This window comes from Ananas comosus, linkage group 13, assembly GCF_001540865.1.
Source record: "Ananas comosus cultivar F153 linkage group 13, ASM154086v1, whole genome shotgun sequence".
Lineage (NCBI taxonomy): Eukaryota > Viridiplantae > Streptophyta > Magnoliopsida > Poales > Bromeliaceae > Ananas > Ananas comosus.
Window position 1 is genome coordinate 9,059,790 of NC_033633.1, and position 24,394 is coordinate 9,084,183.

Here is a 24,394-nt window from a genome sequence, read left to right on the forward strand (position 1 = left end):
GTAGAATACATTTACGCTCGTGGTGAGATGTTGAGTTTATTTTTACAGTAGTGTATAGACTGTTTCGGACTGTCAGGTGCCGTTGGGATTGACGGTGGACCCAGATTGCTATTTTTGCATCGGATTGTGCCAAGGGCACATAGATTATGGTTGTTAGAGCAGCTAGACCTTTCTACTTTGATTACAGTGTGTGAGAGCCTGATTGAGCTCAGCAGAGATATGCTTGCATACACGGTTGGGTAGCGCACACGAGTGTCACTCCGGAGTCGGGTTTAGTGCTTTGCGTTGTTGTCGGATTGTCCTGGTTGGACTTGCTCTCCACTGACGACTGAGCGTGGTGGTAGTTAGTGTACCTTCGGCAGGCGGGACGGGTGTGTTCACAGTCCCCAGGAAGATTAGGTCCTAGATTGCATTTTTCTATAGATATTAGTAACTGAATCATGATAGTATATTGGCATATAGCTGTAGATCGTTTCCAATTTCTTACTACAATCGAGCATACCTTATGTAGACTTAGTGGGTGAGCCGTTGAGGTCGGTAGCGGTACCCACTGAGGACTACTTCTTTTTGCAGTAGTTCTCACACCCAGTTGGTGACCCTTTTTGTAGAGCCCTCTTCTTCGGCTGCTGCTGTCGTAGATACGGATTGTGGAAAGGGAGCTGCGAGTTAGATCCCTTCCCAGTTGCTGCTGATTTAGAGTATACCAGCTACAGGTAGTTGTAATTTTTGGTTCTTATATATACTGATGTTTGTACCTCGCTAGAGCGAGTATTTTTGTATCAGGATACTATGTATGTATGTTGAACCGATGTTATTTATATATGTTTTCTTTTTAGTAGCTCTATACTACTGGTTGTAGTATTGTATGATTACAGGTACAGCTATCGCTTCGTATATAGAAAAAATTCCTATGTATACGGCGGGTCTATTAGCGTGCCAGGGAAAACGAGTAATCCGGGGCGTGACAATGTCAAATCTCAAAATTTATATTTTTAAATTCAAAATTTTAAATCTCAAATTTAAAATTTAAGATAAAATTAATGTCACGTTTGGGTATCAGTGGAAGCATACCCGATACATGCACAGACCCATCATATACCTACAGTATACAAGGTGTCTACTAAAACCATGCTAGAATAATAACAATCAATAAAAAGTCTAATATGGTATTAGAGTATAGAATGTACAAAATGTACTAGAAGTACAGAAAGCTAGAGTATAACAAGTACAAATTCTACTAATATCAACAAGAAGTAAGGGTATAAAACTGTAAAATACAACTCTCCTACAGCAAGTATACATCACAAGGTCACCAAATCAACTACATATATAAGTGGTAGTCTCTCTATACACAGGTGGAACATCATCCTCGTCAACAATTCAAACACAGCGAGGTGATCACCTAGCGGGACTCCAAGCTACGTCTAGCTAGACGTGACTCCCTTGCCGCGATCCCTAACCTCTCCCGCAGTGGATGGCTCTATAAATAAACAACAACAAAGAGGGTGTCAGAACTATTAGTCAATAGTTCCCAGTGGGTAAGTCGCCGATCTCAGCGAATTACACCACTAGGTTCATGATGTATAAAAAGAAAACAAGTATAACTACAACATGATAGGAATCATAATGATAATAAGCAACTAGAAGATAGTAGAACTGCTATGTTTCCAATGCAACAATTATTATCCAACAGGTGAAGTGATTACTCTACACAAGTAAGCATGTTATATAATCTCATAAATGCACACTATCTAGTAGTGACCTTTATAGCAATACAATTTAGTATCTTTGTTCAATTCATAATGACCTACACAAGGTAGTCTGACTTGCGCCGTGCCTAATGGCCCCGTAGTAGTATACACTCCCCACGGCAATCCATTTCGGCACCCAATCCCCCACGAGTGAGCACACTATTGCGTAGGCCAACTGTCACGCCCCGAGCCCGATCATATTTGGCCGGTTCGAGCACGTCAAACAGACACCGAACGGACAGCACCTCCCCTGTCCGCCCAATGCTCAACAACAAGTACAGGGCGAGTATATAAATCTGCACAGCGGAAACATAATTATGCTTGGCTTGCACAAGGGCAAGCGATAGCCAAAGTGAAAGTACTAGCTAAACATGCATACAAGTAATGTGATTAACTTTTAACCACATACATGTGTTCAACATTTGTATTCTTTTACATTCTTTTGCATCATCTCTTTTTACATCACATATTCCGAAAATATAACCTTTTCATTTAACATTGTTTACAACATCTCTATTATATCTATAATCATCAAAATATAAAAGATGATATAAAGGGGAATGCAACTACACAAAATATAACAAACACGGATGGTCACTGTCTATGGCGCTATACCTTTACCGCGATCGTCGGCCGGCTCACTCGGTCTCGACTCTGTGGAAAAAGGGGGGTGAGAACTACAATAAAGTTTCCAGTGGGTTCGGCCGCCGACTTTGCCGACTTTCCCACTAGGTCTAAATCAGGCATAATAAAAAGATAGATAGATAGTAATTAACTAACAAATGCAGCTAATATGCCTGAACAATATAATCAATGATTATGCTCAAATAGAATGCTCATGATGAATGCAAGGTCATTTTTCAATTCCCAATCTCATGGCTAACCCGTAGGTTTCGCCCTCAATAGACTCACCAACTCATAATCCCAAATATCGGGGAGACTACTACAACCCGATGGGACCGTCCTCTAGGGAGACTACTACGATCCAGTGATGAAAACTCCGGAGTTCATCGCTTGAGAGGGAGCTACCACCCTCCGAGCAAGGACTTATAGGCGAGTATGATCCAATCCTTAACTATAAGGATTCCAAGTTCAATTCATTCCTTAACTATAAGGAATCAATGCTCATATGACCCTTAACTATAAGGTTGCTATGTCATTATGTCAACAATCTCACTTACTTGCATTTCTTTAACATGCATGATACCACACACACTAAGTGTTCTTGAACTCTTTTCATACATTCATTTTACTCATTAGTGTCACGTGCACTACATGTTCTTTATATTCAATCACTAATACCACACATTAGTTGTTCATCTTTAGCATTCAATAGGTTTACTAATGCCACACAACTCATATGTCATACTGTCATTTTGTTCTCAACTATATTCTTTGCCTTTCTAGTTTCTTGTCATGCATCATTCATGCATACATAGGGTTTACTAGTTCTCATTAGTTTACAATTATCTCATATGCATTTGTACTCAAAACATGCAATCACAAGCTCTCAAATAACCTCTACAATGCACAATGCTCAATATACACATACGCTCAAATATGACACTTTAGACATAAGAGAAAATTCAATGATTTCGGAAAGCACCACCCACCTTATATGGTTGTAAAGATGCTACGGTTCAATTCTCATAATTTTTGGGCGCCTATTCCGCGTGTTGCGGCAATCTGTACCAAAACCAACCTTTTCGTCAACTTCTTCGCGTATACTCGTCGGATCACCGAACCGAGTTCATATTCTAGTTAGAAATACCCCCAATTAGATTTCTATAAGGTCAATTTGCCTTTAAACCACTCTAGGGCAAAAGTCCCAATTTTGGTGCCCTAATAATGTCATTTGCCTACTACCTTGGTTTGATCTCTAAAACAAGCAAATGCAAGCTTGTTGAACTTCTAGGAACTCATCTAGAACCACTTCTAGGTCATTCAAAATATTTCTAGGGCATATAAACCGAACCCTAGAAATCTACCATGAGAGCTCATGAAGGAAACATAGATTTTCATGTGTTCATGGCCTCTACAAGGTTTCTACACTTGCAAGAAGATCAAAATCAAAGATGTAGGCCATAAAATTCAAACCCTAACCTCAATCTTACAAGAAAACCTCACCTTAGCCCAAAGCCCTCCAAGGTCCCCCTTGTAGGAGAGCTTCCAAGCCTTCAAAACCCCAAAAATCTCCTTCTAATCCTTCTCCAACTCCTCCTTTTAGCTCCTTGGAGAGATCTCTAGAGAGAGAAAGAGAGAAATGAGAGAGGGAGGGGTGCATGCTGTTGTGAATAGGTAGGAGGGGTGTTGGGGGGTTTTTATAAGATGCTATAATTGCATTTAAGCCCTTCCTCTTTTCATATTTGCAGCAGACCTCAACCTGCTGCGAAGTGCACTGCGTACCGGTACAAGGTGATTTTGTCACTCGTTACACGATTACGCACAGCCCAAACCCGAGAGCAGTCTTCTTGGGTAATACACTTGGTACCGGTACAACCCAACTTTGTCACCGGTTCAACAGTCTTTTTCTCTCAAACCCGAGAGCTGCTTCTTTCGATCTGATGCCTAGTACCGGTACAAGGTAAATGCATTACCGGTGACAAAAGGTCCAGACTTGAGTTTTCGCACCGTTTCGACTTCAATTCGCGCCGAGCAATGCAAAAACCCTTCTAACTCTTTTGGAACTCACTTTTAACCCTTCCAACTTTGTTGGAATGTTAAATAAAACTTTTACAACTATTTCTCTCGGACACTTGCCAATTTGGCTAAAGTTCGATATACTCTACCGAGGTTTCGGTATATTACACCAACTCTGGAGTACCGGTTTGTGGGGAGCGACCCTCACAAGTATGTGCGAATGAGCACAATGATAAGCAAGCGTGATCCACAATACAAAGTCCTCAGTTGTCATGTCTCAAACATAGAATGTCCTCTACCGACCTATAGGTTGGGATCTAAGTACAATATCAGGTGTTAGTATCAACTAGAATATAGCTAGTAAAATGAAATTTATGCTAAGTTTATCAATTAGATGCCAAGTTTAACTTGTTTATACAAGTATATTAACCACTTTCTAATACATGTTTCATACGTTCAATACATATACAATACCCACGAGGTTATAGTAACAACATGTCATTCTTGCTAATCTCAACATAGTGTATTCATTCACAACTTGCCTACATAAGTATATGCGTTCTCATGCGAAGAAATTAACCTTTTTGACTCTCTACCATAAAGAGTATAACCTGTCATATAATAAAATATCACTAGTACAACCAACAATTCATTTATGAGGCTGTTAGTGAAACATATGTATAATTCTAGCTCTATGCCAAGAATAAGAATATAGGGGGAATTCACCCATTTCGGTGAGGTTAAACCCACCAATTAGTTAACGACTCTTGTCGATCCCGCAAGTGAAGGTAATCCAAAGCCTCCAAGCACCCTAACAAATATTCTAATTAAGTTAGGAGCTTAACTACACTCCTTTACATAATAGCTCACATGGACATCTCACTTAGGTAGAATTACACCTAGTATAGGCTCCAATTTTGAACTCCACCTCAAATTAGGTTGGAACACACCAAATCCAAGCTTCAAGAACCACCAAACTCAGCTCGAGGTGGTTCTCAAACCTGCTGTTAACTAGTATCAAAAGCCCACCACTACTAACACCAATACAACTACTAGAACATTAACTAGTGAGAAATTAGGTAGTATACCTACCAACAACTCCAACTCAACTTTTTCTTGGATTAGGGTTGAAGAACCACAGCAAAACTCCTCTTCTACAGCTGCTATAAACCTCCCAAATCAGCTAGCAACAAGAGAGCAAAGAATAAACTCAACTTCATTATTATAGCATCAAACTAGTGAGAAATTGAATAGCTCACCTCACCAAAACTTCAACTCAACTACTGCTGTGTTAGGGCTGCGAAATACCTCCAAAACTCCTCTCCCTACTCATCTATAGCAGCTCCAAAGCCCTCCAATCAGCTAGCAACAAGAAGGAGAAGGGAACAATCTCAAATCCACATGATTTCTACTCAAAATAAGAGAAAACCTAGAGAGAGAGAGAGGGAAAGGAGCTCTTACCCTGTTCTCAGCTCAAACACATAGTAAACCAACTGGGGGAGTCGACCAGGGAGATTAAAAGATAAGCTCAAGAGGGAACTTACCAAAAAGACCTCAGGCCACGCAGCTGCTGTGCTGGGTACCGGTGCTCGAGTATGGTGGTACCGGTACTCAGCGCAAAATTTTCAGCAGTTCGCATTGCAATGCACTTTTGCTCTTCCGGCCACTTGAACACCCAATTAACTTGCCGAAAACCTCTTGACAACCCCTCAAAAGTTGTAGAATAGTTTCAATTACTATTTTATACACTCGAACTTCGCAATTTGCTAAAGTTCAGTGTACTACAATTAATTTAAAATTTGAAACTTAATTTTAAATTTATAATTATAAGTTTGGATTTTTCAAATTACAAATTTCAAAATTCAAATTTTAAATTTTATTTAAATTTTAAATTTTAAATTGTTAGTTCTATTTTTAATATTTATTTATTATGAAAATATAAAAATTTCAAATGTCAGTTTTTAAATTTAAAATTTAAAATTTAGATTTTATATTTAAAATTAACGCAATGAGGAAGATCTACAGCATAATCCCAAGAATGGAACATTATATTTGCACTGTGGATCTTTTGGGTCGTGGAGGATTTCTCTATGAAGCCTATGATTTTATCCAAATGATGCCATTCAAGCCTGATGTTCGCGTGTGGGGTGCTTTACTTGGAGCTTGTCGAGTTCATAAGAATATTGAATTAGGAGAGAAGGTATCGAGAATGGTCGAAATGCTAGGATTCGAGGGTACTGGGAATTTTGTTTTACTATCAAATATATATAGTGCTGCAGGGAAATTTGACGAGGCAGCACAAATTAGAATTATGCAGAGGGAGAAGGGCTTTACGAAGAGCCCGGGATGTAGTTGGATTGAGATTAAAGGCTCTCTTCACGCTTTTACTGGCGGGGATCGATCGCATCCACAATCATCTATTATATATCAGAAGTTGGAGAGATTGTTAGTGGATATTAGGAAATTTGGTTACCGACCCGATGTAACTTTTGCGTTGCATGATGTGGAAGAAGAGGAGAAGGAACATGCCCTTCTTTATCACAGCGAGAAGCTTGCGATAGCGTTTGGGATTCTCATCTTGAGGAATGATCAGACTATCTTTATCACGAAAAATCTGCGTGTATGTGGAGATTGTCACATGGCGATAAAATACTTTACACTGGTTACAAGAAGGGTCATCGTGGTGCGAGATGTTAATAGGTTCCATCATTTCAAGGACGGGTGTTGTAGTTGCGGCGATTTTTGGTGATGCCACCGACACTTGATAACATTACTTGATAACATTGATAGTTGCAGCTTCTATTGCTTCATTACACAAGAAGCAAGGTACTTCTCCTATTACTTGATCATGCTGTAAAATGAAGATAACTACAACTTGTATAACTTCAGGTTGTGAATATAGAACATCATATATACACAATTTAAGGTTTTCATGAATTATTCTGTTGTTATCGAGGATATCAAATATTTAAGGTTAGATCACATTTTTAGTCCTCAAATTATAAGGTGGGTAAGACACTAGTCCTCAAAATTTACTTTGTTGCAATTTCTGAAACGTTATGAATTATTGCAATTAAATCTCATAATAATACAATCTAGTTAACTGAATTTAGTTGGTCGAATAGTGGTGTGTCGTTTATATGACAGTGATATCATAGTGTTGTGCATAATTGATGATGCGGCGATAACCGGGATGTTGCATCTCTGCAACGTTTGCAGTATATTACTATTTAGTCAACTAAATTGCAACAAATTAAAGTGTGAGAGCCAACATGGCACGGTCGCATAATTTGAGTACCAAGAGTGTAGTTTAAGCCAATACTTAATTATAGGCTAAATTATAAAAAACGTCCTTGCACTTTAGCGCTTGTCTCAATTACCTCCGTACATAAAAAATTACATCATTACCTCACTAAACTATGTTATCATCTCAAATAGATCTAACTATTGAGGACAATTGTTGAATTTAGCTATAGAACTTTGTAAAAGGTAAATTTGCAAATAAGTTGATTTATAAGTGATGCAATGGAACCATAAAAATTGAATAAATTGCTCAATAAACTATCCATTTTGATAGTACTAGCATAATGGACATGCAATGCATGTCTCACAATCTAAAAATAAATATTTATTAAAAAAATAATTTGGTCATTTCTTTCGGATTTGATAAATTTTAATTTTTTCAAGTATTTATTCTTGTTTAAAAAATTAATTTTGGTCATTTTTTTTCGAATTTGATAAAATGTAATCTTTTTTCAAATATTTGTTCTTATTTTTTTTTTAAATGCTTAGTCACCTTATCTTTCAGATGAGTCATTAAATAATAAGAATTTGTAATTTTTAAATGTGTAAATTTCATATAAATTTATAGGATTTTTATTCACAACTGTTAATTTAAAATCTCATCAATGCATACTTTAGATGATTGTCTGCATCCATGCTAGTTCTGAGTACACAATGTTATGATTCTGAGTGTGAGAAGAAAAAGATAGTAGTTATGTATAGAAATCTCTTATCGACTAGGCTTTTTAAAATTGGTTTCTCAACTTCAATTTTTCTATTAATACTTTGTTATTTAATATTTTTATTTAAAATTTTTAGTTAGCTAAATTATTTTTAGTTGTTAATTATTTTACTAGAAATAAATTAAAATTATTAATTCTAATAAAATTAGGCCTTTTGCATAAAAAAGCCACTAGCTTTGAGATTTTGCAAAAGTGGGCCACTATTTTGAATTTTGCAACTTCAACCCGAATTTTTAGAAAATTGACCAAAATACCCTAATTCCTTTTTCTCTCCTTTTTTTTCTCTTCGACTCTCATCGTCTCCTCCACGGCTTTCGCGACCCTCGACGACGGTAACAAGGGCGGTGCCGTCTCCTCTTTCTTCACCTTCGTTAGCACCGGCGTTGTCACGCCCCGGATTACACGTTTTCCCGGGCACGCCAACAGACCCGCCGTATGCAAAAGAATTTTCCCTATATACGAAGTGATAGCTGGACCTATAAACAAATCAAGCTACAACCACAAAGTAAATAGCTGCTAAATTGAACAGAATATATAAATAAACATCAGGTTCACTATACATACAAAATCTCCAGGATACAAACATCCCTCGCTCCAGCGAGTAAACTAGCATAAGTATGTACATGAACCAAAATACCCCAAAACTACCTGTAGATGGTGGTACTCTAGTACTGCAATCAAGGAAGGGATCTAGTTCGCGACTCCCTTTCTACGATCAGAATCGGCGATAGCAGCAGCCGCAGGAGAAGACTGTGCAAAAAGGGGTCAACAACTAGGTATGAGAACTACTGCAAAAAGGAGTAGTCCTCAGCAGGTACCGCTACCGACCTCAATGGCTCATCCACTAAGTCTACAGAAAGTATGCAGAAGGATAGTAAAGGAAGTTGGTAAAATTCTACAGCTATATGCCACTACATAACCAACACTAGCTATCTGTAGATATAAGCAAGATGCAATCTTTGACCCAAACCCACTAGGACTGTGAACGCATCTGTCCCGCCTGTCGAAGCTACACCAACCACCACTACGTTGGGTTATTGGTGGAGAGCAAGTCCAACCAGGACACTACGACATCAACGCGAACGCACAAAGACTCCGGAATTGCACTCGTGGGCGCTACCCAACCGAGTATGCAAGCGTGTTTGCCGAGCTCAATCATACCCCCACAGGCTATAATCAAAACAAATGGGTCTAACTGGTCTAACAACCAAAGCTCACGTGCCCTTGGCACAATCTGATGCAAATACAAAAATCTGGGTCCACTGTCAACTACGACGGCACCTGACAAACTGGAACAGTCTACACACTACTGTAAAATAAGCTCGGCATCCCAGCACGAGCGTAAACTCACCCTACACTAATCTGGGTATCTACCGCATACAAACAACAGCGATAGGAACAAATCACAGCTCCTAAAGCTAAATCTAGTAATTTTCAGAAAATGACAGTGTAGGATCTATAGTTTTCTCCTAAGTCAATTCCAGGTCCAACATGTACAATAAAGTGACTAGCTTAACTCCAGATTCAGATTCTATCGCATAATCTATAATTTCCATGAATTCAAGTACTAGCAGGATAAACCAAACCAACAATAAACACATGTTGACGTTGATAAAACTTAGAAGAAAATCCGACGATTTCGGTAAACTTCAACCCACCTAGTATGCAAATCCGACCACAGATTAAAGCGAAGCTCAGCGGTCACGTCCCTTCAGTCCCGAATCACCAACAAGTATAAGAAAATCCAACAAATCCCTGTTGGATCGAGCTGAATTAAAAATCGAATCACAAATCTATCAAATGTCTATTCGGTTCGGAAAAATGAAATTCAACATTACTCACCTCAAACCAATAGTTGCAACTTGATTCGCAGGTTCCTCTCTACCTCAGGAACACCCAAGAAGCATCCAATTGCAGCAATGAGGTCCAAATCGAAACTAATTTCCAAAAGTAGTTGCTGCTGTCCTTGCTCCAAGGCTGCTGCTGCTGCTATCTCAAAGCTGCTGCTGGCTTCTAAGCTGCCAGTACTAAGTTGCACTTCATTCTTGCTCCACCAACCAACCAACAGCAAAATTGGGAATTGGGACTTGTTCACAAGTGATCTTAGGCCTTTTCACTACAAGAAAAACTTATATTTTCCCATGAAATTCCATTATAATTAAAAGATAAAGATCAACATTTCAGCTTCGACGAAAAACAGTTTTTCGGTCTTCGACCTCAACAAAAAAATAAATTTCTCCTTCATTTTACCTCCGAATTGATCGAAACAAGATTCTACACAGTAGAGGAGGAAGTCAAGATCACTTCCAACTTTTTCAAAGCTCAGCTCCTATAGAAAATTTGAACAAACTTTAACGAATTCCAACAGTGGACGAAATCTGCCTGAAATTTCAGCATTGAACCAATCTTGATCAAACTTTAAAATTAAAGCCACTAACCTTCAATTCCAGCTCAAGGAAAGTATGGGCTGACTCCCAAATTCTCCCCACACAAGTGAAAGCCATCAATTTTGAAAATGGAGTATTAAATCATATCCAAATAGCTCCCAAAACTCTTAACTCAATGCTGCCAGCCTGTAGATAGCTGCTGGCAGCTTGGTTGCTGGCAGCAACTTGAGTCCTGCGCAGGGGCTGGCAGTAGGGAGAAGGAGGAGAAGAAGTGAAGGGATAAGGAAGGAATAGAGAGGAAGAAGGAGAAATCCACTTCAGCCATCCATTAGACTCCAAAAACCTGAGTTTGGGGTGGTTGGGGTTGGTGCAATGTGTCTTAGGCACAAGATAAAAAATTGCCCTAAGCTGAAATTAAGTGAGGTTTCGGAGTTTAATTGTGACATCACTTTTGCATCCAAAATAAATTGAACTTATCTCGATAGATTTCAACATGTCGATTAAATCATGGACTGTAATCATTCCATAAAAATTAATATTTTACTATTAAATTTCGGGACACTACAGGCGTTGGCTTCGATGCTGGAGCCAAAGGAAGAGGATTCAGAGCGAGTGCTGGTGAGGGCGGAGCGGATGGCGGCGATGAGGTCGTGGCTGAGACGATGCTCGTTGTCGCCCGTGAGGGTGTGGACGAAGACACGGCTGCGCTTCTCCAAAGAGCCAAAAAAATATAGAGTAGAAAAAAAAGTAAAAAAGTAAAGAAAATATTTTTTTTCCTCGAAAGACCATTATATATCGTCGTTGCTACGGGAAAGACCAAGAATCAGAGAAGAAGGAAGATGAAGATAAAGTTGCACTATTAAGATAAAGTTGCACTATTTTAAAGAAAATTGCATTTGTTAGAGACAAATGTTGCACTCTTTGACACGAAAATTGTGTTTTCTAAAATGAAAGTTGCTCTCTTTAGCCGAAAGTTACACTGCTTGAGTGAAAATTGCACTTTACGGCTTTCTCGCCGTGGAGGCCTACCGCCCTATCATTGTCTCGAAGCCGCCCCTCCTCGCCTCCCTCCTCGCGCTCCACCGCGAAGGGTGATTGGGCGGTAGGCCTCCACGGCGAGGAGGCTGTAGAGTACAATTTTTGTTCAAACAATATAACTTTCGCCCAAAGAGTACAATTTTTTTCTCAAAAAATGCAACGTTTGTCTCTAACAGTGCAATAGTGCAACTTCATCTTCTTCTTCTTCCTTCTTCTCTGGTTCTTAGTCTTTTCTGTAGCAACGGCGATACATAATGGTCTTTCAAGGAGGAAAAAATATTTTTTCTTTATTTTATTATTTTTTATTTTTTTCTACTTTTTGCATATTATTTTTTTTTGCTCCTTAGAGAACCGCGGGGGCGTCTTCATCCTCACTCTCACGGGCGACAGCGAGCACCGCCTAGGCCACAACTTCATCACCGCCGTCCACTCCGCCCTTACCTACACCCGCTTCGAATTCTCTTCCTTTGACGCTGGTGTCGGTGCCGGTGCCGGTGCCGGTGCCGGTACCGGTACCGGTGGAGTTAGAGGTGGGGGAAAAGGAGGCAGCGTTGCCCTCGTTACCGGTCACCAAGGACGTGCAGGCGGAGGAGGAGGCAATGAGAGTTGGAGAGAAAAAAAAATGGACGAGAGAAAAAAAGGAATAAGGATATTTTCATCAGTTTCCTGAAAATTCGTGCTGAATCTGCAAAATCTAAAATAGTGGCCCACTTTTGCAAAATCTCAAAACTAGTGGATTTTTTATGCAAATTGGCCATAAAATTACTCATCAATTTGATAAAATTCTTAATTTAAGTAATAAAAAGTTTTTAATTGCTAAAGACGTAAAAAATTTGAGGACATATGCATCAAAAAATAATTTGAGAGAATCATTTTTAAAAGGACCTATAAGTTAGGGGTCTTAATACATTAAAATTATATAATTACGAAAGAAGTAGAAATTAGACAATATTGAGTAAAAAAAATAAGTTAAAAGGATCAGTTTTAGAAAGGACTATAGGTGAGGAATTTTAATACATTACATGATGAAAAATTTGTGGTAGATCTGCCGTACACAATGAAAAGAAGTAATTGTGTATCAAAAAAAAAGTTTTGCTTGTAACTAGTTATCCAAACAATCCATTAAATAGATGGAATAACGTGTAGCCGGATATCATACTTTGGAAATATAGAAATTTGATATTATGTAAGATTTTTGAAAGAGTATTAATAAGAGAGGTAAGAGAAAATATAGAAAAACATATGGTAGGAAATTACACTTTAGAAAGATGGTATTTTGGGATTATTTGAGATTTTTGGGGAAAGTATTAATAAGGAAAGAGATTTTGAAAAGGGTGTAAGGGCAATTTAGATAAAATTTATGACAGATACTTTTGAGTATCGTTCATTGGATTAGATCCAACAGATTAGATTAGTGAAGTGTATTAAAGAAAAGGTCAAATCTTTATTTAAGCGGTTCTTTTGTAAATACCAAACAAATGAACAGATGATATAGTCAAGAAATAAGGACATTAAAATTTGAAAGAGTGGGCATTGTTTGGGAAAAAGTGTTTTGAAAACTCCCTCTTTTGTAAGTAATAGAGATAATGGATATGTACTCCTACATCTTTTATAAATGATTGGTATTTCTTAAGTTATTGAGTATTTTACCTTTTCTTTGCTTTGACAATGAAAGTTCTAGATTGCTTGATTGCTAATATGTGTCGAGAGAGGGGGGAGGGCTTAATTATTTTTTTGGGGAGATAGGAGCGGCTATTGCTATTTGTGGGGAGTTAAGGGTTTTTTTGGGGAGATAGGAGCGGCTATTGCTATTTGTGGGGAGTTAAGGGGAATGTTAATATATAATGTGAGGAAATAAGGTGATTTATTGTCTTCTTCGTTTATTTTATTATGAATTTCATGTTAAAATTATATTTATGTTTGTGAAATTTTAGATTTTATTTAATAAAATATAGGCATATAAAAGTTTGAACACGAGTGTGAAACTTTAGTTGCATTGTTGCTACTTCTAGTTCATATTTATATGTGCATGTTAATATAGATTTTTATCCAAATAATATCCAAATACTAATCCTATCCATATTCGAATATGAAGAAATTTCGGATTCGTATCTTAATTCATTTTAAGCGTATATGGTAATGAAAATTTAGCATTCAACACATCCTTTTCCGAATTTTATCCCAAAAAAATATGGATGCAAATATAGTTTCGTCAAATATCCGACTGTGTCCTATCCGTTTTCACCCTTTTATATAAACATAAATCCTAATCTATTTGCAAATCTAAAACCTAATAGCAATCAAATAATTAAAATTTGACGAAGTAACGATGAAAGCATATGGAGAGATGCTTCTCCCTTTTTCATGGGACTACACAAAATGTATGATAATCAACTCATTATTTTTCTTATCGCACTTTTTCACCACACGTAATGCATTCTCTTCGCAGTCCTAAATGGAGACTTCCTTATCATTGTTATCAACAGGAATGCCGCGGTAAGCAAATCCTGATCTCTTGCCCATTCCGCATGAAGCTCTGAGAAAGAGCATGTCGCTCCCTTTCTTCCACCTTGCCCCTGATCTCACCGTCTCCAAGCTTTGCTTTGGTACTCCCTCTTTATCCTATCCTCTCTCTACCTCTTTTTGGTTAATCTTCTCTTATACTTACCATTCCTCCCCCTATCTTCTTTTATAGGGACAATGACATTTGGAGAGCAGAACACCCTATCGCAGTCTTTCCGCCTCCTCGACGAGGGCTTCTTTGTAGCTGGCATTAACTTCTTGGACACCGCCGAGATGTAATTTTTTTTTTTAATCCTGCTCCTTACTACTGAGCTGATTTGCAAAGGTGATGAAAATTTAGTCATCTGAGTTTTTACCTGTTGCTTTCTTTTGTGGGAAGGTACCCGGTGCCACAGCATCGGACAACACAAGGGCGGAGCGAGGAGTACATAAGCCGTTGGATGAGAGCACGAAAGGTTCCCCGCGACCGCATTATCTTGGCCACTAAGGTGTAGTATTAGCTTAATTACGCTTTAGCCTTTAGTATAGTATACTTTATGACTCTGTCATTTGCTGCACTGTATGATTTTTTTCTTTCTTTTTCAAAAACACTAGGCAACTATCATTTTTCACTAATTTCTACATTTTTGACAATAGGCCTATTGTTTTAGACTTCATTAAAAAATGTTGGTTAGAAGTAGCAGAAAGTGTATTTTCCCATTTTAATGGCGGAAAAATGGTTTAGAACAACTTGAGCGAAGTTTCAACAGATCATTATTTTTTTTTTGTTTTGCCGAAATGAACCAAGTATATGCTCTCTGTCATCCCGAACCAATGACTCTTAACAGAGCTGTTAGTTTCTGTCTAAACAGTAAGCCTGTTGATAGTAGCATAGAGATTGGCAAGAAAAGAAAATTAGTGATGCCTGGGGAAAAAAAATTAGTAGTTGAATGTAACTAATGAATATAACTCTAAGGTACATTTTAAAAATTGGCGGGAAACAGATAGTTGGTGCTGTCTTTGGAAATAAAAGTAGTGTAGTGTAGCAAATGAAAATAACTCTAAAGAACGCTATATTAAGGTGTAATTAGGTCTTTTCCTTGGGTAAAATTGTATAGGGGTTAGCCTGTTAGCAGAACTATGGGTCATTCATTTGTAGGGGAATGGTTTTTAAATTCTTATTCCAGTGCCTTCCTGTTGTCCCAAACAGCTTCCAAAATTGTTGCTTGGGTGGCAGTAGATTTGTGCATTTGTCCACCACTGTGCCATCCACCTTCCATTTTTATTTACTCTAATGTCCACCACCTACATCATTGTGACATTGTTCTATTTAAAATGTGGATAGCTATGTTAGATGTATGAGGTGAAATGGAGAGCAAATGACAATGTGGTGCATTGTTGTACAGATAAACCAAGTGCCAAGTACTTATTTCTGTAGTTGTTTGGGAAGAGTTGATACTGAAATTAGAATTTCGGAAATATTGGGTGGTTAAGTGTTGACACATTGAAAAGAGTCTTTTTGAGCTTGTATTCTTCTCCCTTTTTAATGGATTTTGGGATTATATCCGTTACTCTAAAAGAGGAATGTCAGGTGCTGAAATACAAACTTTTATAATTCAGATGCCTATTTACAAATGGCCAAAAACAGGAGTAACCTCCGTATAATTTTACCCTTTTTTAAGGTCAAATTATAAAAAGACCATTGGCACTTTAGCCTGTGCATAAATTAACCTCTGCATAGAAAATGCATCAATTTCAACCTTGCACTTTACCACCATCTCAAATGGATCTCCGGAATTTTGGATGATTTTTTAATTCAGCTATAAAATTTCACTTGAGTAGCGTGATGTTGTTCAAGGTACCTAATAAGTTTCACATTTCCACCTACAGGTTACTGGGCCATCTGGCCAGATGGTGTGGATTCGTGGGGGCCCTAAATCTTTGGATGCATGCAACATCTCAGAGGCTATAGATAACAGGTGAAACTGAAAGGCAAAAGAATATCTCATTGAGAATCTGCGGTTTTTTATCTATATGGATAGTTGGATACAAATGTAATATAATACTTTATTTTGGTTCACAACTAGAGTAAGGAAATGGAATGAGTAATTACCATGTCACGTTAGAATAAGGTTCAGTCTCGGTCAGTAGGCCGGACAATTCCCATTCCACCTAGGAATGGGAGGCTGCAATGCAATATCTCCAACCAAACAGTCGGGACAGGTTCCAAGTCTAAAACTTTTCCAACTCATGTGCCATACATCTGGTTGTGTTGATATTCGTAACCTCAGTGCATTTTACAGTTATCAGTTAGTAGAGGCGTCTCTATGGTGGCAACAAAATGGTATGTTAAGCCACTATGATGCAATATATTAGATCCATGAAATAGCTTTTTCGCAGTGCATCGATTTTATGCCAAATATGATTGCTTTATCTTTGCAAATTATTGCAAAAAGATTTTTGAAAGTTCTTGATGCATGATTTTCTAACGGGTATTGAAAGTCTAATCCAATATGGTATTCTGTTGACTTGCTGCAGTTTGCTTAGATTGTGCACGGATTACATTGATCTTTACCAGATTCATTGGCCTGATCGGTTTGTATCCATGTCATTCATTATATTCTAGGCACCTTCTTATCAGTTAATTTTTTATTTTTATTTTTTTTTGATTCAAACAAAGCAGATGTATGAGGAGAACCTAGCTTCATTTCCCTATCCTTTTTAAGAACTTTATTGTGCTTGTAGATATGTACCAATGTTTGGAGAAACTGAATATGACCCTACTCGACACTACACATCTGTAGATATAGAAGAACAACTTGATGCTCTTGGAAAAGCTATAGACGCTGGCAAGGTGTGCAATAGCATCCTGTGTTAAATATTTTTACATTTATTTTAAAATAATTGTTGCGATTTATGTGGCCAAGTATTGTGCTACTAGATCAGATACGTCGGTTTGAGCAATGAAACCCCATATGGAGTGATGAAGTTCCTTCAACTTGCTGGGAATTTCGGGCTCAGCTCTAAGATAATTGCAGTGCAGGTAGTAGATCATTTTTTATTGCAGTTGTGGAAGGTATTTTTCCCATTTTCTGTAATAATCAGATTGTGAATTGTAACAGAACTCATATAACTTACTTTGTCGAAATTTTGACTCTGGATTAGCTGAGTGCTGCCATCATGAGAGGTACTTTGGTCACTTTCCTTTCCCTGTATACATTTTAGAGCTGTTGATTTTTTATAATTCTATAGAACGACATTATCCAAGATAGAACCAAAAGGACTAAAAAGATTCTTGCAGCCAACCTTAGAAGTTTGGTAACCTCTGTAGTTGTATCGTTTATAAGCTTAGAATTCCTAACAATTCCTAAAGGTTGCCATATTTTGGGAACAACAATGGAAGTTATCGTGCTCTTTCTGCTAAATATCCAAGGAGTAGGGGAGTTCTGTTCTTGCCAAACTGTTATTACTCTAGGATAATCTGGGGAAGAGAATTGTAGCCAATATTTCTCTCTTTTTCCTAGTTATCCCTGTAATATAGCAATCCCTGTAATATAATAGCCGTGTAATAGTAAATCCATGTGATTTAAAACCACACAGAAAATAGTTTTTGTTGTCAGTTTCCTGGGATAGAGATTAGTGGGTTAACCTAGGTTGAAAAAGCTACCCATGCTGCACTTAATTTACAAACCTGATTTCAGCTATGCATAGTGCAAAAGGATATGTTTTTATTGCTACTTTGTTTTACTCAGAACCCAACTTTTTTTGTCAAAGTAAATAAATATGATAATGATGCAAGTAAAAAAATTTCATGTCTCTAAGCTAAGTCATTGCAGTTTTTCCCCTTCAAGTCATTAATGTAGAAATTCAATCTTGAGGCCAGTTAACTAGGCTAGTCAAACAAATCTAATGTTCTGCATCTAAATTAGGCAATAAGTAAATTTTACTACCAAACCATTGAAATACGTAGGCCAATTTATGTCTTCCTAGTATCAATTTGCATAGTTAAACTAAAGATGACCAAAACTAATAATAAAAGTATCAATATGTGTCTGTTCTTATTCAGTATGTACTTGGTGGTGTCCCCATGGTAAGTCATGTAATATGAAATGTTTATGTACTAAAGTTTCATGTCATACCTGCACTTTTATCATTTTATTTTGGTCCTTTTTAGTTTTTATTAAGATTTCTTTACCTTGTATTTCTTATCACATCAGTTGGAGGCTTGGATCCTATTGCCATTGATAAGAAGTTTCTGATACCTATTTCTCTCTTTAAAGATGTATTTGCTATCTTACTTAACCTCTATGTGGAGGGCTAGGTCATAGGAATTGAGAAAATCATGCCACTGTTAGGTGGGTTAAGAAGATAAATGAGTACAGGATGAGGGTTGCAAGAGGTTTGAAGATATTGAAGGTGCAAACATTCAAAAGATGTGCGCCCGCACATAATGCCTAAACTTTTTTGTAATGAAGATATTCATCAGTAGAATATCTCACTTAAAATATGTGACGGAAAACCAGTTGAAGCAAGATATTTGTGCTTTTCCATTTGACAATTCTTTATTTAGCTTCTTGTCATTTTATCTATTGGCTTCATTAAAATAATTATCTATCTCAAGTTCTCAACATACCAAATATCACCAATTTATGCATCATGAGCTGGATTTTACTGCTCAATTTAAGTGTGGAAATTTCAGGATCAGTTTGTTGGCTTACAGTCCAATGGCAATGGGAATACTCTCAGGGAAGTATCTTTCACCTGATAGTGGCCCACCAGATGCGCGGATGAACCTTTTCAAAGGCTAGTAGTATGATCTATACTTGTTCGGTGGCATAGAATTTGTGTTTGTTTATGCACTTAATTTTGTTTTTGTTGTCAATTACTCTAGGTAAATATTCTGAAGGGGAATCTAGATACAAACTTTCCAGTTCCACGGTTAGAGCAGCTGTTGGGGTAAGTTGATCAATTGAAGAGCTTAGTCTATAATCTTTTACGACTTAAGTGTGGAAAGGAAAGGAGAAAAGAAACTCTTCAGAGTGGATATTAAATTCATTTGATAATAAGTAGTCTTTGATCCTTTTGCCTCTCAAGTTCTACATGTTGAACAAATAGAAGTTGGTGTTGACTTGCACAAGTTAATTGTCTATCATTGATGCTGTCTTGTAAGTTTGAACAGTCCCTGCCATCACCAGATTCACAAAAGTAATTGGCTCATATATTATTCTAGTTGTCGCTATTATAACAAAAATTGTGGAGCCGTTCATTGTTTGGTTATTTTTGCAGGATATTTCTAGAATACCCTTTTTTTTTTTAGTTTCTTTTTCCAGGGAGAAAAAACACCATTGCCTTAATGCAACCATTCCCCCTTTGCCTCAGACCAATGTGCTGATCATAGAAAGTTTATATTATTTTATTGCAGGCTCGTGTTAACACAATCAAATTATGTTGTATAATGACTTTTTGTTAAAAAAATGTCAATAGGAAAATCCTTAAAAAGCTAAAGACTTTCTCTGCAGAAGGCAGATGTATATATATAGGGCAAAATTTCCTACTGAAGAGTGATTTTATTTGCCAATTGTAGAGTAACTATAAAGGCCATTATAGGCTGAGAGTCTTTCAATATATATGAGAAGAAATAATTAAATTATAGTTATGGTTATTAAAGCAAGATTCAACATTAAAGTATAGCAAGGGATATTAACACTAGATTCAACACCATGAAAGTGAATGCACTGGCTTGAGTATGAGTTTCATTTGGTATATTAAATGGATAAATTTTCTTAAGCTTCTATTCTTATATGCTTGGTAAACAATATCTGGGAATCTTTTGATTTGGTGGACGAGATTTTTTTTTTTAATATTCTGTTTGAGTTATACTTCTATTTCCAGTTTAAGAGCTCTGACAATTTTGTTGGTCCTAAGGGCTCTATATTTGTGTTCCTTTAGACTGAACTTTTTCCTGGAGTCATGCCAGTTATGGATCGAAGACTTCATCGATGCAGGCACTAGTTACAAAATAATATGTTAACCCCTCAATTATAGGACAGTTCGAAGTAGACCCCTCAAATGTTTTTCTTTTTGGTAAATTACAAAAAAAACTCTTTCACTTTATCCCTTGTCTCAATTACCCCCTTGCATTAAAAATTGCGTCAATTACCTCCATTTTGTCATTGTTTCAAATGGGTCCCAAAATTTGGGATAATTTTTGAATTTAGCTGAAAAGCTTTATAGAAACAAATTGGCAAATGAAATTGGTAATAGTTAATGTAGTAGAATCATATAAATTTAATAAAGTTGTACAATAACCAATCAATTTTGAAAGTATTAGTAAAATAGGAATCTCATTTTTATCTATTTATTGTGTTGCAAATTAGTAGATGATGAGATGTAGACCAATGTGATATACCAGTTTGTTTAGTGAAGTTTTACGATCTAATTTGCCGATTACCCGAAATTTTGAATCTAGCGGCAAAGTGCAAGGGTGTAATTGATGCAATTTTTAATGAAGGGGTGTAATGGGGACGGGCTGAAGTGCAAGGGAGACTTTTGTAATTAAACTTTTTTTTAAAAAAAAATTGCTATCCCGTAGCTGTCGGTCATTTTGGTTTAAGTTTTAACAATCTATATAGGATGCAAATTGCTAGTAATTAAAGCACAATAGCACATGTTAGGAGTGCCATTTATTTTTCGTACACTAAATGGATGGACTAAATTTTTATGACAAATATTTCTATGCATCATTCCATTCGAGAAAAAATTGGCTGATTAACTAAACAAATTTATTTGGGGATGTTTAAAGCAAGTAGCTTATGCCTCGTCCTCTAATTTACTGTGTCCTTTGGAATATGCAGGAGTATGTTCGTATTGCTGTGAAGTATGGTGTTTCGCCTGCATCTCTTGCAATTGGTATGTATGGATAGCTCTTTTCAGTTTGATGTAAGGGGATAGTTAAAGTTGTATCAGTTTTATACTTGTTATTATTATTATTATCATTCAATATATCACATGTTGCACTTTACCTCCTAGATATAAAAGGTATACACTTAACCTCCCTCAAAATATCTTATCAGATTGTAGTATTAAAAAAATAGTGAAATGATGAAATATGGCTCCATTTTTCACTTTTTTTTTCCTCTCGAGCCATTTTTCACTTTTTTTTTCCCCTCCTCGAGAGGGTAAAGTTCTTTTTCTATTTTTAAAAAAAATCTAAGAGGTTGAGTGCTGACAATGTAAGTTTCCAGAAAAGCTAAGTGCATATTTTTTTAATCCAAGGGATCAAGTGCAACACCGAGTATATTGAAGGGGGTGAAGTGCATTTTAGCCTTTTGTTAACTCAGTTTCCATTCTGCATATGCAGTTAAGTCCAGCATTATACTATATGGTGAACATGAACCTTTTTTAAAAATGAATCTGATTCTTTGTGTCATATTGGACAAGTTTGCCATTTCTTTTAATTCTTTGTGTGTAGCTTCTCTAAGCAAAACTACTCTAGACTTAGGGCCTGCTTATCCCTAGATGAGGATACATATGTGGACCTTGGTCTGAATTGCTTGGTTCCTGGTATTGGGTTGGCTAGAAACCCTCCCAGTTTGACTCCTATTTGTATTGGCCAAAAGTTTGAGTTTGTCAGATTGCATGTGATTCTGTAGATGTGGATTTCATGAAGGGCTTGCAGCAGTTGCAAAGAAACGGAGAAGCCCTTAACTAACAACCACCTGATTTTGCGACTGCTGTTAGATAGTGTTTCTTAACAACTTTTGAGTACCTCAAGGGTAAGACGTTCTATTATTTTACAAGGACATTAAAGCTCTTTTGGCCTCGGTAGGGAGGGATTGTTTCTGCTTTCTGTTAGCATCCAGTTCGTCATGGGGCTCTAAGATCTTTGTCAGACTCTTTGAGAGGACGAAACTTCAAAAAGAAGTCAAGGAATTTACAACAAATTCATTTGTTTCTTTTTTCCAGTCCATAATGCAGTTATGTAACATACGGAACCAAACCAAAGCGTTTTACAAGAGAGTGATAGCAAGAAGTAGGAAGCAAACATGAAACCAGTTTTTTAGAAATTTAATAGATCTTGAAAATCTCCTAATGGCCTCAGATTTAGCATTGATTACTTAAAATAAACAATCACCTATATTCACCAATAAATAGTAGTCGTGTCAGATTTGTAGCTGGCTTGCTTACATCCATCCACTCGGTGCTATACTTTTTAAGGAGATGAGAGAAATGGTGTGTTCTTACCTGCAGTGGTAAGCACCTTTGCAATGCCTAGAGGAGGAGACCTCTTTGATTCTACTATCAAAATAGTGTTTTTAGCTATGCATTATGACAAAGTAGAAATTTTTTCCATTATGCTAGTTCTTGCATCGTTTGTATTTGTTTTGATTGCTTTCGAAGCTAATTGAGCTTGCTTCTCCTTTTGACCTGCTCGACAGCTTTTGTGTTGAGACACCCTCTTGTAGCAAGTGCTGTTTTCGGCGCAACTAAAGTTTGGCAGATTAAGGAGGTTCTTGAAGCTACTAAGATCGACCTTTCTGCCGATATAATTGCAGAGATCAATGAAGTTCATGCAAGATATCCAAATCCTTGCCCTTAAGTCACATTCTTTGGTTATTTCTCTCTTTTCCCTTTTGGAAGCTGTTCATCACGGGATTTTGATGTTTTTGCCTCCCTGTTTTCCAGGGTAGACTCTCTCTCTCTCTCTCTCTCTCTAGTATTTGGAATACAAATTTCAATCCAGCTAGTTCGTATTCCGAATTTAACCGTTGTTAGGTTCAGAGAACATTAGCGGCTATATATTGCTGATTTAACGAACAAAATTGGCATATGCCTCAGCTTGTGTTGAAAATTTTCACTGGTTACTACTATGTAACATCTGGGGATTCAAGTTATTTTTAAAATTCAGAATCAGGTGCAAAAAATTGTCTATATTTGCTTCAGGAAGTCCTCTTTTTTTTTGTTTTTTCTTTTCTTTTTGACCCTCTGTTGTAGCTTTGCTTACTGGAAAAGGAATGAACAAAATATGGTATTGCATCAAATACATTAGTATCTTTTCTGCTTGGACACCACATCCTTCTTTCCAGCAAACTCCTGCAGTCATTTTATATGTGGTCTGTATCTCGTGACATTCCCTACTAAATACTAAAACTCCACCCTTTTTACTTCAAGCCTCCCTAATAAGTGCATATACTCTTGTGTAAGATATGGTGTACAGTTCCTGCGTAAGAAATCGATTTGCACTCCAATTAATCCATGGAGTCTTTGCCTCTCCCTCACAGAGCAGAAAATCCCCCCTGTCGAACCCCGAAACCAAGCAGAATATGCTTGTCATCTACCTCTACACCATCATCGCCTTCATCCTTCTCATCATCATCCAAACCCTAGCAATCCAAAGAACTTCAAACCCCACGAAACCACCACCACCACCACTACCTCCTAAAACTCATCTATCACCTTTGACCTTTCACCCTCTTTTAGGAACCCTGGAGTCCCCCCTTACAAGCACCCCGGCAAGACATGGTTCATGAGCACCCTCATGGGCCGCGGGGGTCCATGGCTTGCCTGAGCGCTTCATCTTTCTCTCTCACCGCCTAAATGATAAGGTCTTATGCCTCGTCAAAGAATGCCTTCCCCCCGCAAGCAACCGTCGCCCCTGGTCTGACGTTCGTAGTTGACAGCCTCTTGGATTATGAGTACCCTTGGCACGGGCAGAATGCGGTGTCGCCGCTGCTTGCATGGATGCGAGGGGGAGGGTGGTGCGCGAAGCCAGAGAGGTTGTCTTTGTGCGAGAATGGGGAGGTGGTGAGGATGGTGGGGAGGCGGGTGGATGGGGTGTTGAAGGCTGTGTTGGGTGGAGAGGTGGTGGTGGATGGTCTAGAAGGGTATGGCAAAAAGGTGGTGTGCTTTGAGAAGGTTGGGTAGTTGAGGAGAGGGTTAGGAGGGACTGAGGGGAAGAGGAGGCATTGGCTTTTTGAGAGGGTGAGGTGCAAGGCTTGGAGGTTTTGTGGAGTTGGGGAAAGTAGGGAAGAGGAAGATGGAGTGGTGAGAA

The 24,394-nt window shown here is 37.7% G+C and overlaps 1 protein-coding gene and 2 long non-coding RNA genes across 13 annotated transcripts in view; 1 reads left to right on the forward strand and 2 right to left on the reverse strand.

Moving 5' to 3' along the window:
• LOC109719107 (pentatricopeptide repeat-containing protein At3g16610) overlaps positions 1-23,384 on the forward strand; it is a 49,764-nt gene extending 26,380 nt beyond the window's left edge. Inside the window, exons 2-14 of one of the 7 annotated variants that reach the window (XR_002218606.1) lie at positions 14,328-14,447; positions 14,537-14,639; positions 14,744-14,852; positions 16,234-16,322; positions 16,882-16,938; positions 17,089-17,197; positions 17,285-17,386; positions 17,466-17,530; positions 19,043-19,146; positions 19,235-19,281; positions 20,293-20,427; positions 21,198-21,252; positions 22,782-22,846. Coding sequence is in view for 5 of the 7 variants with exons in the window: in XM_020245640.1 (XP_020101229.1) it covers positions 14,390-14,447; positions 14,537-14,639; positions 14,744-14,852; positions 16,234-16,322; positions 16,882-16,938; positions 17,089-17,197; positions 17,285-17,386; positions 17,466-17,530; positions 19,043-19,146; positions 19,235-19,299; positions 21,198-21,252; positions 22,782-22,942 (1,077 nt within the window). In the remaining 2 variants the exon portion in view is untranslated. Of the gene's footprint in view, positions 1-7,106; positions 7,218-13,655; positions 14,223-14,290; positions 14,448-14,536; positions 14,640-14,743; positions 14,853-16,233; positions 16,323-16,881; positions 16,939-17,088; positions 17,198-17,284; positions 17,387-17,465; positions 17,531-19,042; positions 19,147-19,234; positions 19,300-20,292; positions 20,428-21,197; positions 21,253-22,781 lie in introns of those variants that run through there. The other 6 variants (XR_002218605.1, XM_020245641.1, XM_020245639.1 and 3 more) reach the window with 6 other exon arrangements.
• Positions 1,169-11,345, reverse strand: LOC109719108. 4 transcript variants are annotated; one of them, XR_002218609.1, is made up of 3 exons: positions 10,259-11,345; positions 10,075-10,171; positions 1,169-1,480 (listed from the first exon to the last, which is right to left on the reverse strand). It is a non-coding gene; the product is annotated as an uncharacterized LOC109719108 (long non-coding RNA). The 4 variants fall into 4 exon arrangements; XR_002218607.1 differs by having other exon boundaries at positions 10,075-10,184; positions 10,259-11,344; XR_002218610.1 differs by lacking the exon at positions 1,169-1,480 and adding an exon at positions 8,952-9,266.
• On the reverse strand, positions 2,458-5,891 carry LOC109719110. 2 transcript variants are annotated; one of them, XR_002218612.1, is made up of 4 exons: positions 5,853-5,891; positions 5,651-5,753; positions 5,484-5,574; positions 2,458-2,485 (listed from the first exon to the last, which is right to left on the reverse strand). It is a non-coding gene; the product is annotated as an uncharacterized LOC109719110 (long non-coding RNA). The 2 variants fall into 2 exon arrangements; XR_002218611.1 differs by lacking the exon at positions 2,458-2,485 and having other exon boundaries at positions 5,267-5,574.